General features: G+C 44.5%; 1 protein-coding gene across 5 annotated transcripts in view; it reads right to left on the bottom strand.

Moving 5' to 3' along the window:
* Positions 1-15,874, bottom strand: part of slc4a4a (solute carrier family 4 member 4a) — a 342,926-nt gene that overhangs the window by 99,631 nt on the left and 227,421 nt on the right. For all 5 annotated transcript variants that reach the window (XM_036979187.1, XM_036979183.1, XM_036979185.1 and 2 more), the window contains 5 exons: positions 7,630-7,787; positions 7,464-7,551; positions 6,272-6,426; positions 6,082-6,195; positions 5,620-5,794 (listed from right to left, as the gene is read on the bottom strand). In XM_036979187.1, the coding sequence (XP_036835082.1) occupies positions 5,620-5,794; positions 6,082-6,195; positions 6,272-6,426; positions 7,464-7,551; positions 7,630-7,787 (690 nt within the window). The remainder of the gene's footprint in view (positions 1-5,619; positions 5,795-6,081; positions 6,196-6,271; positions 6,427-7,463; positions 7,552-7,629; positions 7,788-15,874) is intronic.

Genomic DNA, 15,874 nt, shown 5'->3' with positions numbered 1-15,874 from the left:
CAGGTAGCCTAGTGGTTAGAGCGTTGGGGCAGTAACCAGCAGGTAGCCTAGTGGTTAGAGTGTTGGGCCAGTAACCAGCAGGTAGCCTATTGGTTAGAGCGTTGGGGCAGTAACCAGCAGGTAGCCTAGTGGTTAGAGCGTTGGGGCAGTAACCAGCAGGTAGCCTAGTGGTTAGAGTGTTGGGCCAGTAACCAGCAGGTAGCCTAGTGGTTAGAGTGTTGGACTAGTAACCAGCAGGTAGCCTAGTGATTAGAGCATTGGGCCAGTAACCAGCAGGTAGCCTAGTGGTCAGAGCATTGGGCCAGTAACCGAAAGTTTGCTAGATCGAATCCCTGAGCTGACATGGTAAAAATCTGTCGTTCTGCCCCTGAACAAGGCAGTTAACCCACTGTCCCTAGGTCGTCATTGTAAATAAGAATTTATTCTTAACTGACTTGCCTAGAAATAAATAAAGGTTAAAAAAATTTTAAAACAATGAACACCCCTGATCTACATCCTGATAGTTTAACACCCCTGATCTTTGAAATATAGATAAGAATTTATCAACTCTACAAGCAACACTAGACTCTATTATTATGGTGGGAGATTTTAATACGGTCTTAAATACCTCTATGGACCGGAAAGGAAATCACACTACAAACTATCACACTCAGGCACTTAAGGAAATCATGAATGTCATGGATATATTGCAATTAGTGGATATATGGAGGCTTAAATACCCTGACCTAGTGAGATATACATGGCGGAGGCTTAATCAAGCTAGTCGTCTTGATTACATTCTTATGTCATTCTCTCTGGCACCAAAAGTTAAAGTGTTGATAGGGGACAGAATGCGGTCGAACCATCACATAATTGGCATAGATATTACTCTTACAGAATTTCCAAGTGGGCGAGGATATTGGACATTTAATCAAAGCCTACTGGATTTAACCAGGACAGAATCATTAATAAAATATTTTTTCATAACATAACATAGGTACATCAGATCCCCTTATTGTACGGGACACTTTTAAATATGCCTTTAGAGGCCATGCAATTCAGTACTCATCTATAAAACAAAAGCAATGTAGGTCAAAAGAGTCCATATTAACAAAGGAAATGGAAGGACTAACAGTAAAGTTAGATAGCAATAAAAACTGTACCATAGAGGCTCAGAGTAAGTTAGAGGAAAAACAAAAAGAAATGGCGGAACTTATTCAAGAAAGATCCATTGTAATATATTATAAAAATAAAGATCTGTACAGAAAGACTTATGTGAAAGCCAAATTACAGAGGAGGAACTTGGGTTAGGGTTAGGGTTAGTCCAGGCCCTGCAGCGCCTAGCTCCACTCGCATTCACCAGGGGCTCTCATTTGTTGACTTCTGTAACCGTAAAAGCATTGGTTTCATGCATGTTAACATTAGAAGCCTCCTCACTAAGTTTGTTTTACTCACTAATTTAGCACACTCTGTCAACCCGGATGTCCTAACCATGTCTGAATCCTGGCTTAGGAAGGCCACCAGAAATCCTGAAACTATAACATTTTCCAACAAGATATAACTGCCAAAGGGGGCAGAGTTGCAATCTACTGCAGAGACAGCCTGCAGAGCTCTGTCATACAATCCAGGTCTGTGTCCAAACAATTTGAGCTTCTACTTCTAAAAATCTACCTTTCCAGAAACAAGTCTCTCACCGTTGCTGATTGTTATAGACCACTCTCTTCCCCCAGCTGTGCCCTGGACACCATATGTGAATTGATTGCCCCCCATCTATCTTCAGAGCTCGTACTGTTAGGTGCCCTAAACTGGGACATGCTTAACACCCCGGCCGTCCTACAATCTAAGCTAGATGCTCTCAATCTCACACAAAGTATCAATGAACCGGTACAACACCAAATCTGTAAACACAGGCACCCTCATAGATATCATCCTGACCAACCTGCCTTCTAAATACAGAGAGAGTTGCAAAATCTGGTCTCTTACAAATCAGCTGAGCTAGACGATCTGGACACTTTCTTTCTAAAATTATTTGCCGCAAATGTTGAAACCCCTATTACTAGCCTGTTCAACCTCTTTCGTATCGTCTGAGATCCCAAAAGATTGGAAAGCTGCCGCGGTCTTCCCTTTCTTCAAAGGGGGAGACACTCTAGACCCAAACTGTTACAGACCTATATCTATCCTACCCTGCCTTTCTAAGGTCTTCGAAAGCCAAGTTAACAAACAGATCACTGACCATTTTGAATCCCACTGTACCTTCTCCGCTATGCAATCTGATTTCTGAGCTGGTCATGGTTGCACCTCAGCGACTCTCAAGGTATTAAACGATATCATAACCACCATCGATAAAGACAGTACTGTGCAGCCGTATTCATCGACCTGGCCAAGGCTTTCGACTCAACAGCCTTGGTTTCTCAAATGACTGCCTCGCCTGCTTCACCAACTACTTCTCAGACAGAGTTCAGTGTGTCAAATCGGAAGGCCTGTTGTCTGGACCTCTGGCAGTCTCTATGGGGGTGCCACAGGGTTCAATTCTTGGGCCGACTCTTTTGTCTGTATACATCAATTATGTCGCTCTTGCTGCTGGTGATTCTCTGATCCACCTCTATGCAGACAACACACCATTCGGTATACATCTGGCCCTTCTTTGGATACTGTGCTAACTAACCTCCAGGCGAGCTTCAATGCCATACAACTCTCCATCCGGGGCCTCCGACTGCTCTTAAATGCAAGTAAAACCAAATGCCTGATCTTCAACCGATCACTGCCAGCACCTGCCTGCCATCACTACTCTGGACGGTTCTGACTTATAATATGTGGACAATTACAAATACCTAGGTGTCTGGTTAGACTGTAAACACTCCTTCCAGACTCACATTAAGCATCTCCAATCCAAAATTAAATCTAGAATCGACTTCTTATTTCGCAACAAAGCACCCTTCACTAATGCTGCCAAACATACCCTCTTAAAACGGACTATCCTACCGATCCTTGACTTCGGAGATGTCATTTACAAAATAGCCTCCAACACTATACTCAGCAAATTGGATGCAGTCTATCACAGTGCCATCAGTTTTGTCACCAAAGCCACATATACTACCTACCACTGTGACCTGTATTCTCTCATTGGCTGGCCCCATATTCGTCGCCAAATCCACTAGCTCCAGGTCATGTATAAGTCTGCCAGGTAAAGCCCCACCTCATCTCAGCTCACTGGTCACCATAGCAGAACCCACCCGTAGCACGCGCTCCAGCAGGTATATTTCAATGGTCACCCCCAAAGCCTATTCCTCATTTGGCCACCTTACCTCACAGTTCTCTGAGGCCAATGACTGGAACGAATTGCAAAAATCACTGAAGCTGGAGACACATATCTCCCTCACTAACTTTAAGCATCAGCTGTCAGAGCAGTTCACAGATCACTGCACCTGTACATAGCCCATCTGTAAATAGCCCATCCAACTACCTCATATTGTTATCTATATACATTTCTTGCTCCATTGCACCCCAGTATCTCTACATGCACATTCATCTTCTGCACATCTATCACTCCAGTGTTTAATTGCTAAATTGTCATTAATTCGCCACTATGGCCTAGTTATTGCCTTACCTCCCTAATCTTACCTCCTTTGCACACATTGAATATATATTTTTTTCTATTGTGTTATTGACTGTACGTTTGTGTATTCCATGTGTGACACGTTTGTGTCGCACTGCTTTTCTTTATCTTGGCCAGGTCACAGTTGTAAATGAGAACTTTTTCTCAACTGGCCTACCTGGTTAAATAAAGGTTAAATAAAAACTATATAAATAAATGTACTTAATTAAACCTCTTAGAGCCATGTGAGACGCTAGCGTCCCACCTAGGCAACAGGAAATGGAAGTGCGCAATGCCAAATGCTAATAGTACTCGATAAAACTCAAACTTTCATTAAAACACACATGCAGGGTACTGAATTAAAGCTACACTCGTTGTGAATCTAGCCAACATGTCAGATTTTTAAAATGCTTTTAAGCAAAAGCATGAGAAGCTATTATCTGATAGCATGCAACACCCCAAAATACCTGAAGGGGACGTAAACAAAAGAATTAGCGTAGCCGGCGCTACACAAAACGCAGAAATAATATATAAAACATTCATTACCTTTGATGAGATTCTTTGTTGGCACTCCTATATGTTCCATAAACATCACAATTGGGTCTTTTTCCCGATTAAATCCGTCCATGTATGCCCAAAATATCAATTTATATAGCCCGTCTGATCCATCCAAAAGCTCTGTTCCAAAACGCAACGTCATTTTTTAAAATTAAATAAGTTGCCTATATTCTTTGACAAAACACTTCAAACTACTTTTGTAACCCAACTTTAGGTATTTGTAAACGTTAATAATCGATCAAATTGATCACTGGGCGATCTGCATTCAATAGCAGCTACTCTAGAAAGCGTTGTCCTTTCTCTCTCTTCCAAAAGTCTCTTCCTGTATACTGGACGAAAAGAAGGATCTACTTCTCATTACACAAAGGATTTTTGCCAACGAAATTGGGAGTATTGGCGACATCGTGTGGAAGTTGTAGGAACTGCAAGCTCACCGTTATATATTTTTGCTTGCAATAAACAAGTCAGAGACTGGCGGATTAATACTTTTCTGTGGTTTTTGTGACCAGGTTTTTCTTGGGATTTCGCTTGCTGTTCACGTTCTGTTATAGTCACAGACATTATTTAACCAGTTTTAGAAACGTCAGAGTGTATACTATATTCCTGGCATGAGTAGCAGGACGTAGCAGGACGTTAAAATGTTACGCGATTTTTATCAAAATGTTGAAATAATTCAGGGGAGCTTTAAGAGGTGTATAACTTGACCAATTCGGCACATTTGGGCAAACTCCTGGCAAACTCCTGGCAGACTTGATGTAAAATATTGTGTAGTGGGGGATTATTCTTCACTGGATCAGTCTGAAAATTTGGACACACACTGCTGCCATCTTGTGGACCAAATCTTAATCACAACTAGGATCCTATCTTAATGTATGGCCTTTCTCTTGCGTTTCAAAGATAATGAAAAACAATAAACACATTTTTTTTCTGTAATTTGAAAAAAGGAAAATGGCCATTCTTGAACATGGGGGTGATACATTTTTACTAATTTACTAGAGAACCAAGTTAAGTATAACTTTTGTATGACTGAATCCTTTAGTGAGAGGTCTAATGCTTTAATATTTAATAATTTCTGTCCTCCAAATCCCTATTCATTATATAAATAGGCCCTTTTAATTTTGTTTGGCTTGCCATTCCAAATAAAATTAATCTCATGTGATATATTCTCCGACATTAATTTCACATTTCCACAAACTTCAAAGTGTTTCCTTTCAAATGCTATCAAATAAATGCATATTCTTGCTTCAGGTCCTGAGCTACAGGCAGATATATTTGGGTATGTCATTTAAGGCATGTAGATCAGGATGTAGATCAGAGCTGTTAAACTATCAGGATGCAGTTCAGGGGTGTTCTACAATCAGTGTGTAGATCAGCGTTGATAAACTATCAGTATCTACATCCTGATAGTTTAGTTTAACTGGGAGAGTGCACCTTTAATTCATAACAAAGGTCTCAACATGCTTGGCAGAAAGAAGATATAGCCTGACCTGCATGTTGTCGGTGGCGTCTCCTAGCAACCCTCCGAAGGTGATGGCGTTAGTTACGGTTCCTAGGTAGATGAACAGGATGGCCGACAGTGCCTGGATGTGGAACACATCGTAGAAATCACTGGCGAAGAATGGAGCTTTCCTTTTGATGTCAAGTAGGAGGCCTCCACAAAACCTGAAAATCATGAAGAAAAACATTCTGGTTGTCCTTTCCTGCCCTGTCCTGACTCACTAACCTATCCTGAGACTCATACATTTTATTGGTTGACTCCAGAGGAATGGAAGACGAGAAATGGGAGTCGAGGTGCAACAGTAAAAAAAATTTAAACGATAAGCGCAATGATCGCACACCTTTAAAAAAGTATCATTTTATTCAAGCAACTATTAAAAGCTTGATGTTTCAGCCTTCATCAATGGCCTTCATCAGTACAGTGTTTTATTGTGTTTTATTAGTTGACTCACCTGCCTGTCTTCTTGAGCTCGTCTCCCACTGCATGCCCCCCTCCCCCTCCTCCCCCATCATGGGGCGTGTTTCCGTTCATCTGGCCGCTGTCGCCTCCAGCATACATGTTCTTCCTGAGAAGCACAATATAGAGGACTATAGTATAGAAACGCATAAAACAGCATATCATGTCAGCAGATGGATGCTAACCTTTTGTCAGCAGAAGGTACAGACTTGGGCGGTTCTATCCTGATGGCCGGGTCCCATTCCCCCGGGGGCAGAACAATCACCTCATCCAGAAACTCATCGATGCCAGCCAGCAGATCCTCTCTGTCCTTCGCCTTGTATGCTATGTCATGGAACACCTGCATAAGACAAAGTCGTCAGTTCAACAACACTTAGATTTGATTTAGTTTTTATTTTTATATATTTGTAGTTTGTTTTGTCTCTTGTAAAGTAGAAAGTTATTGTCTACTGATTAAATTAAATATGAAGTGAGAGCTGACAGTTGGTGCCCAGTAGGGGGCCTCAGTGAGTTATCAGAAAAAGCTGGAAAAAACAAAGCAGTTGTGAATATCAGCAACAAGTACATCTCAGCTGGTTTGGAAAGGGACTGAATGTGACTGTTCAACTAGTAGACAGCATACCTGTATAGCATTCATCTGACTGATTTATACAGGCACCATAGTATTTAGTAGGGACTCAGACATGTATTCAGCTGACACCTTGCTCTGTGCTGCTTACCTCATCTGACATTATAGCTGACACCTTGCTCTGTGCTGTTTACCTCCTCTGACATTATCGCTGACACCTTGCTCTGCACTGCTTACCTCATCTGACATTATAGCTGACACCTTGCTCTGTGCTGCTTACCTCATCTGACATCATCGCTGACACCTTGCTCTGTGCTGCTTACCTCATCTGACATCATAGCTGACACCTTGCTCTGTGCTGCTTACCTCATCTGACATCATACCTGACACCTTGCTCTGTGCTGCTTACATCATCTGACATCATAGCTGACACCTTGATCTGTGCTGCTTACCTCATCTGACATCATAGCTGACACCTTGCTCTGTGCTGTTTACCTCCTCTGACATCATAGCTGACACCTTGATCTGTGCTGCTTACATCATCTGACATCATAGCTGACACCTTGCTTTGTGCTGCTTACCTCATCTGACATCATAGCTGAAACTTTGCTCTGCTTACCTCATCTGACATCATAGCTAATTCCTTGCTCTGAAACCTTGCTCTGCTTACCTCATCTGAGGTAAGCAGTTGGCCCAGCGTAGTCCGGGTTAAGGGAGGATTTGGCAGGGGTAGAATTTGTTCTTTACTGACTTGCCTAGTAAAAAAAGTAAAGGTTAAATTCCTTTCTCTGAAACCTTGTTCTGCTTACCTCATCTGACATGAGGGTGGCGATAGCTCTTCCTATCTCATGATAGGACTTGGCTTTTCCTTTGGGTCCTAAAAGGATGAACAGGAATCTGAGGATGAAAGACCAAAGAGATTACATGACGTCAAACCGTAACAACTCTAGTTTACATATACATTTATATATTAACCTGGTGGGGACAGGGACTTCTGTAAGAGCTCCCAGCATCACAGCCTGCTGTAGACGGACAAATGCCACAAAGGGGGCGTCCAGGAAGTCCACCTCTCCAACGAGAACGTTGGATGCCTCGGCGTCTCGGGGAAGCTTCTTCATGAACTTGTTCTTCAGCTGAAACGGAGAATAACAGAGAACATTTAGTGACACCTTCAGCCTAGCTAACAGAAACCCTAACCCTAAGTACAGTTGAAGTCGGAAGTTTATATAAACCCTAGTCAAATACATTTAAACTCAGTTTTTCACAATTCCTGACATTTAATCCTTGTAAACATTCCCTGTCTTAGGTCAGTTAGGATCCCCACTTTATTTTAAGAATGTGAAATGTCAGAATAATAGTAGAGAGAATGATTTATTTCATATTTTATTTATTTCATCACATTCCCAGTGGGTCAGAAGTTTACATACTCAATTAGTATTTGGTAGCATTGCCTTTAAATTGTTTAACTTGGGTCAAATGTTTCGGGTTTGCGTTCCACAAGCTCCCCAAAATAAGTTGGGTGAATTTTGGCCCATTCCTCCTGACAGAGCTGGTCTAACTGAGTCAGGTTTGTAGGCCGCCTTTCTCACACAGGCTTTTTCAGTTCTGCCCACAAATTGTCTATAGAATTGAGGTCAGGGTTTTGTGATGGCCACTCCAATACCTTGACTATGTTGTCATTTTGCCACAACTTTGGAAACATGCTTGGGGTCATTGTCCATTTGGAAGACCCATTTGCGACCAAGCTTTAACTTCCTGACTGATGTCTTGCGATGTTGTTTCAATATATCCACATAATTTTCCTACCTCATGTTGCAATCTATTTTGTGAAGTGCACCAGTCCCTCCTGCAGCAAAGCACCCCCACAACATGATGCTGCCACCCTTGTCCTTCACGGTTGGGATGGTGTTCTTAGGCTTGCAAGCCTCCTCCTTTTTCCTCCAAACATAACGATGATCATTATGGCCAAACAGTTCTATTTTTGTTTCATCAGACCAGAGGACATTTCTCCAAAAAGTATGATCTTTGTCCCCATGTGCAGTTGCAAACCGTAGTCTGTCTTTTTTATGGTGGTTTTGGAGCAGTGGCTTCTTCCTTGCGGAGCGGTATAGGAAGCGTTTTACTGTGGATATAGATACTTTTGTACCTGTTTCCTCCAGCATCTTCACAAGGTCCTTTGTTGTTGTTCTGGAATTGATTTGCACTTTTCGCACCAAAGTACTGTGGCAAAGAAGGGGGTCCCCTGGTCGGTAAGGATCTCCTTTGGAACCCCTACCCTGGTGAACAAGAGCACTAATTCCTTTGCAATATTTTTGGAAGCCATCGTCCGAAGGGGAATGGCTTCTGGGTAGCGAGTGGCATAATCTAGAATGACCAGAATGTATTGATGCCCTCTGGCGGATTTGGGTAGTGGCCCACTAAATCCATCGCTATCCTCTCAAATGGCGTTTTGATTATGGGGAGTGGCACTAGCGGGCTTCTAACAGCTGGTCGGGGTTCCAAAGGAGATTCTTACCGACCAGGGGACCCCCTTCTTTGCCACATGAACAATATATCCTTCCAGCACTCTCTCTCCCTCTTCCTGGTTTTTCTTGGCCCTTTATCTGTGAGTCGGCTCCACCTTCCCCTTGCTTCTGGGACTTGTAGTTTTGGCGGTCGGCCATTTTGTGATCTGTAGTTCTGACATGGGTGGCCATTTTAGTGATCGGGCAGAGCCCGTTTATTAGTTCTGCTCTCACATATCTGCCATTTATCACTCGACCCCCTTCTTTGCCACAGTACGTTCATCTCTAGGAGACAGAACACCTCCTTCCTGAGTGCTATAATGGCTGCGTGGTCCCATGGTGTTTATACTTGCGTTCTACTGTTTGTACAGATGAACATGGTACCTTCAGGATTTTGGAAATTGCTCCCAAGGATGAACCAGACTTGTGGACGTCTACAATTTTTTTTCTGAGGTCTTGGCTGATTTATTTTGATTTTCCCTTGATGTCAAGCAAAGAGGCACTGAGTTTGAAGGCAGGCTTTGAAATACATGCACAAGTACACCTCCGAGTCACTGAAATTATGTCAATTAGCCTATAAGAAGCTTATAAAGCCATGACATTTTCTGGAATTTTCCAAGCTGTTTAAAGGCACAGTCAACTTAGTATGTGTAAACTTCTGACCCCCTGGAATTGTGATATAGTGAATTATAAGTGAAATAATATGTCTGTAAACAATTGTTGGAAAAATGACTTGTGTCATGCACAAACTAGATGTCCTAACCAACTTGACAAAACTATAGTTTGTTAACAAGACATTTGTGGAGTGGTTGAAAAACGAGTTTTAATGACTCCAACCTAAGTGTATGTAAACTTCTGACTTCAACTGCATCAGAGGAGAATGACTAGTAACACCTTCAGCCCAGCTAACAGAAACCCAGGGAGGGAGCTCAACATTAGCTGGGACCCCGATCAGTAAATCACATTCCCACATTCCAGCCAAATAAAAAACCAGGAGGATCAGCAGAAGCAGAAGCCAGCCTTCCTGTTCCTAGCAGGCCTGGGAAGTTTTACCACCCAGCATGGAACCTGTTCTCTGACAGATGTACCACCCAGCATGGAACCTGTTCTCTGACAGATGTACCACCCAGCATGGAACCTGTTCTCTGACAGATGTACCACACAGCATGGAACCTGTTCTCTGACAGATGTACCACCCAGCATGGAACCTGATGATGACAATACTAATAATAATAATATAACCAGCCAGGTCACAAGTGTAATTATTTGCTGTATTCCTAAACAAAATCACCACCATCATCATCTATCCAAATCTTTACTATGGGCACCTTTTTATCCAAGCTACTCAATACTGCCCCCCAGTCCCAAATAAGTTTTTGAGCTACTGTGATTTCCTTTCCAAAAATGTCTGAACGCTTGGATAGCGATCAGTGTAATTGATAAAGCAAGCATCATAGAATACCCATAACACACTCTGTAATAAACCTTCGATCCTGGAGAAAAACCATATAACAAGTTAACAACTGAAGCTGTGGTACATCACCATGTAACATGTTAACAACTGAAGCTGTGGTACATCACCACGTAACATGTTAACAACTGAAGCTGTGGTACATCACCATGTAACAGCAGAACACTTGTAGAACATTTGAAGCAGTTCTAGAATCCTTATCTTGTTAGTCTTTCTCCACTACTGCATTCTGCCACAGTAATTGTTACCAAATTACTACGAATCTGAATCTGGTTGGCAGTTCCTAATTAACTGGAAGCAGTTTAGTTGGTTTAGATCAAAACATCATGGCAACTCATTACAAAAACACTGTGACGCAAGGAGAGCCTCTTAATTCAGTGAGATTCCAAATCTAGGAGACATTCTGGCATGTTTCTGAATGACCTCATCTGTAACTCTAACCCCTCCCCCCAATCGCAGAGAATCATGTTGTCTTCAGTCTTGGCAGCAGGTTGTCGGGGGTGATTAAACTGAGGCATTAAAGTTGATTAAACCACTGGCCTGATTTTACCTCGGTGTAACACAATCTAGATCAGGTCCAGTAAGCAACATTTAAAATTCCACTTCCCTTTCCACTTTCTGTCCCATCAAACCGCATTATTAAATTACAATATATTAGTTTTAAACTCAGCATTAAAAGAAACGTCCTCTCACTGTCAACTGCGTTTATTTTCAGCAAACTTAACATGTGTAAATATTTGTATGAACATAACAAGATCAACAACTGAGACATAAACTGAACAAGTTCCACAGACATGTGACTAAAATAAATTGAATAATGTGTCCCTGAACAATGGGGGGGGGGGTCAAAATCAAAAGTAACAGTCAGTATCTGGTGTGGCCACCAGCTGCATTAAGTACTGCAGTGCATCTCCTCCTTATGGACTGCACCAGATTTGCCAGTTCTTGCTGTGAGATGTTACCCCACTCTTCCACCAAGACACCTGCAAGTTCCCGGACATTTCTGAGGGGATTGGCCCTAGCCCTCACCCTCCGATCCAACAGGTCCCAGATGTGCTCAGTGGGATTGAGATCCAGGCTCTTTGCTGGCCATGGCAGAACACTGACAATCCTGTCTTGCATGAAATCACGCACAGAACGAGCAGTATGGCTGGTGATATTGTCATGCTGGAGGGTCATGTCAGGATGAGCCTGCAGGAAGTGTACCACATGAGGGAGGAGGACGTCTTCCCTGAAACGCACAGCGTTGAGATTGCCTGCAATGACAACAAGCTCAGTCCGATGATGCTGTGACACACCGCCCCAGACCATGATGGACCCCCCACCTCCAAATTGATCCCACTCCAGAGTACAGGACTCGGTGTAACGCTCATTCCTTCGACGATAAACGCGAGTCTGACCATCACCCCTTGTGAGACAAAACCGCGACTCGTCAGTGAAGAACACTTTTTGCCAGTCCTGTCTGGTCCAGCAACGGTGGGTTTGTACCCATAGGCGATGTTGTTTCCGGTGATGTCTGGTGAGGACCTGCCTTACAACAGGCCTACAAGCCCTCAGTCCAGCCTCTCTCAACCTACTGCGAACAGTCTGAGCACTGATGGTGGGATTGTGCGTTCCTGGTGTAACACGGGCAATTGTTGTTGCCATCCTGTACCTGTCCCGCAGTTGTGATGTTCAGATGTACCGATCCTGTGCAGGTGTTGTTACACGTGGTCTGCCACTGCGAGGACAATCAGCTGTCCGTCCTGTCCCTCTGTAGCGCTGTCTTAGGCATCTCACAGTACGGACATTGCAAATTATTGCCCTGGCCATATCTGCAGTCCTCATGCCTCCTTGCAGCATGCCTAAGGCACGTTCACGCAGATGAGCAGGGATCCTGGGCATCTTTCTTTTGGTGTTTTTCAGAGTCAGTAGAATGGCCTCTTTAGTGTCCTAAGTTTTCATAACTGTGACCTTCATTTCCTACCGTCTGTAAGCTGTTAGTGTCTTAACGACCGTTCCACAGGTGCATCTTCATTAACTCTTTATGTTTCATTGAACAAGCATGGGAAACAGTGTTTAAACCCTTTACAATGAAGATCTGTGAAGTTATTTGGATTTTTACTAATTATCTTTGAAAGACAGGGTCCTGAAAAAGGTACTTTTTATTTCTACATGTGGGTCATTTGGTGTCTTAATCTTTTAAATGACAGCATTAATCTGTGGGACCCTGTCTAACCTGCCACCCAACAGTCACTACTGTTTCTGTCTGCCATCACACACTGCTAACTGACATCCAGCCATTCCAGAGGGAGGGAGGAAGGGAGGGACCTCTAAAGAGAGACAAAGAAACAAAGAGATCTTCTGTTGAATCTGACAATTAATCTTAATGGTTGTACAGTCTTCTCAAATAAAACTGTGAAGGACCTCGGCGTTACTCTGGACCCTGATCTCTCTTTTGAAGAACATATCAAGACCATTTCAAGGACAGCTTTTTTCCATCTACGTAACATTGCAAAAATCAGAAAATTTCTGTCCAAAAATGATGCAGAAAAATTAATCCATGCTTTTGTCACTTCCAGGTTAGACTACTGCAATGCTCTACATTCCGGCCACCCGGTTAAAGCACTAAATAAACTTCAGTTAGTGCTAAATACGGCTGCTAGAATCCTGACTAGAACCAAAAAATTTGATCATATTACTCCAGTGCTAGCCTCTCTACACTGGCTTCCTGTCAAAGCAAGGGCTGATTTCAAGGTTTTACTGCTAACCTACAAAGCATTACATGGGCTTGCTCCTACCTATCTCTCTGATTTGGTCCTGCCGTACATACCTACACGTACGCTACGGTCACAAGACGCAGGCCTCCTAATTGTCCCTAGAATTTTTAAGCAAACAGCTGGAGGCAGGGCTTTCTCCTATAGAGCTCAATTTTTATGGAACGGTCTGCCTACCCATGTCAGAGACGCAAACTCGGTCTCAACCTTTAAGTCTCTACTGAAGACTCATCTCTTCAGTGGGTCATATGATTGAGTGTAGTCTGGCCCAGGAGTGGGAGGGTGAACGGAAAGGCTCTGGAGCAACGAACCGCCCTTGCTGTCTCTGCCTGGCCGGTTCCCCTCTTTCCACTGGGATTCTCTGCCTCTAACCCTATTACAGGGGCTGAGTCACTGGCTTTACTGGGGCTCTCTCATGCCGTCCCTGGAGGGGGTGCGTCACCTGAGTGGGTTGAGTCACTGATGTGGTCATCCTGTCTGGGTTGGCGCCCCCCCCCCCCCCCCCCCCCCTTGGGTTGTGCCGTGGCGGAGGTCTTTGTGGGCTATACTCAGCCTTGTCTCAGGATGGTAAGTTGGTGGTTGAAGATATCCCTCTAGTGGTGTGGGGGCTGTGCAATGGCAAAGTGGGTGGGGTTATATCCTTCCTGTTTGGCCCTGTCCGGGGGTGTCCTCGGAGTCCTCGGACCTGTCCACAAGTCCTGACCTATAGCTGGCCTGTCAACAAGTCCTGACCTATAGCTGGCCTGTCCACATGTCCTGACCTATAGCTGACCTGTCCACAAGTCCTGACCTATAGCTGACCTGTAACAAGTCCCATCATATAGCTGATGTGGACACATGTCCTACAGCTGATTTGGCCACAAGTCCTCTCCAATAGCTGAACTGATAATGTGCCCTGTCCTCACATGTCCTGTCCTATAGCTGACCTGTCCACATGCCCTGTTAAATAGCTGATGTATCCTCATGTCTTGTCCTATAGATGACCTGTCCACAAGTACTGTTCAATAGCTGATCTATCCACATGTCCTGTCCTATAGATGACCTGTCCACAAGTCCTGTCCTACAGCTGATTTGGCCACAAGTTCTCTCCAATAGCTGAACTGATAATGTGCCCTGTCCTCACATGTCCTGTCCTAAACCTGACCTAAACCTGACCTGTCCTAAAGTCCTGTTCCATAGCTCATCCATCCACATGCCCTGTCCTATAGCTGACCTATCCACAAGTCCTGTTCAATAGCTAATCTATCCACATGTCCTGTCCTATAGCTGACCTGCCCACTAGTGCTGTTCAATAGCTGATCTATCCATATATCCTGTCCTAAAGCTGACCTGTCCACATGTCCTGTACCATAGCTGATCTGTCCACATGTCCCGTCCTACAGCTGACCTGTCCACATGTCCTGTACCGTAGCTGATCTGTCCACATGCCCCGTCCTAAAGCTGACCTGTCCACATGTCCTGTACCGTAGCTGATCTGTCCACATGTCCCGTCCTACAGCTGACCTGTCCACATGTCCTGTACCGTAGCTGACCTGTCCACATGTCCTGTACCGTAGCTGACCTGTCCACATGTCCCGTCCTACAGCTGATCTGTCCAAATGCCCCGTCATACAGCTGACCTGTCCACAGGTCCTGTACCGTAGCTGATCTGTCCACTTGCCCCGTCCTACAGCTGACCTGTCCACATGTCCTGTACCGTAGCTGATCTGTCCACATGCCCCGTCCTACAGCTGACCTGTCCACATGTCCTGTACCGTAGCTGATCTGTCCACATGTCCCGTCCTACAGCTGACCTGTCCACATGTCCCGTCCTACAGCTGACCTGTCCACATGTCCTGTACCGTAGCTGATCTGTCCACATGCCCCGTCCTACAGCTGACCTGTCCACATGTCCTGTACCGTAGCTGATCTGTCCACATGTCCCGTCCTACAGCTGACCTGTCCACATGTCCTGTACCGTAGCTGACCTGTCCACATGTCCTGTACCGTAGCTGACCTGTCCACATGTCCCGTCCTACAGCTGATCTGTCCAAATGCCCCGTCATACAGCTGACCTGTCCACAGGTCCTGTACTGTAGCTGATCTGTCCACTTGCCCCGTCCTACAGCTGACCTGTCCACATGTCCTGTACCGTAGCTGATCTGTCCACATGCCCCGTCCTACAGCTGACCTGTCCACATGTCCTGTACCGTAGCTGATCTGTCCACATGTCCCGTCCTACAGCTGACCTGTCCACATGTCCCGTCCTACAGCTGACCTGTCCACATGTCCTGTACCGTAGCTGATGTGTCCACATGCCCCGTCCTACAGCTGACCTGTCCACATGTCCTGTACCGTAGCTGATTTGTCCACATGCCCCGTCCTACAGCTGACCTGTCCACATGTCCAGTACCGTAGCTGATCTGTCCACATGCCACGTCCTACAGCTGACCTGTCCACATGTCCTGTACTTTAGCTGATCTGTCCACATGTCCTGTACTGTAGCTGAT

This window comes from Oncorhynchus mykiss, chromosome 6 (genome assembly GCF_013265735.2).
Source record: "Oncorhynchus mykiss isolate Arlee chromosome 6, USDA_OmykA_1.1, whole genome shotgun sequence".
In the NCBI taxonomy this organism is placed as follows: Eukaryota; Metazoa; Chordata; class Actinopteri; order Salmoniformes; family Salmonidae; genus Oncorhynchus; species Oncorhynchus mykiss.
This window is presented reverse-complemented; position numbering and strand designations above follow the sequence as displayed.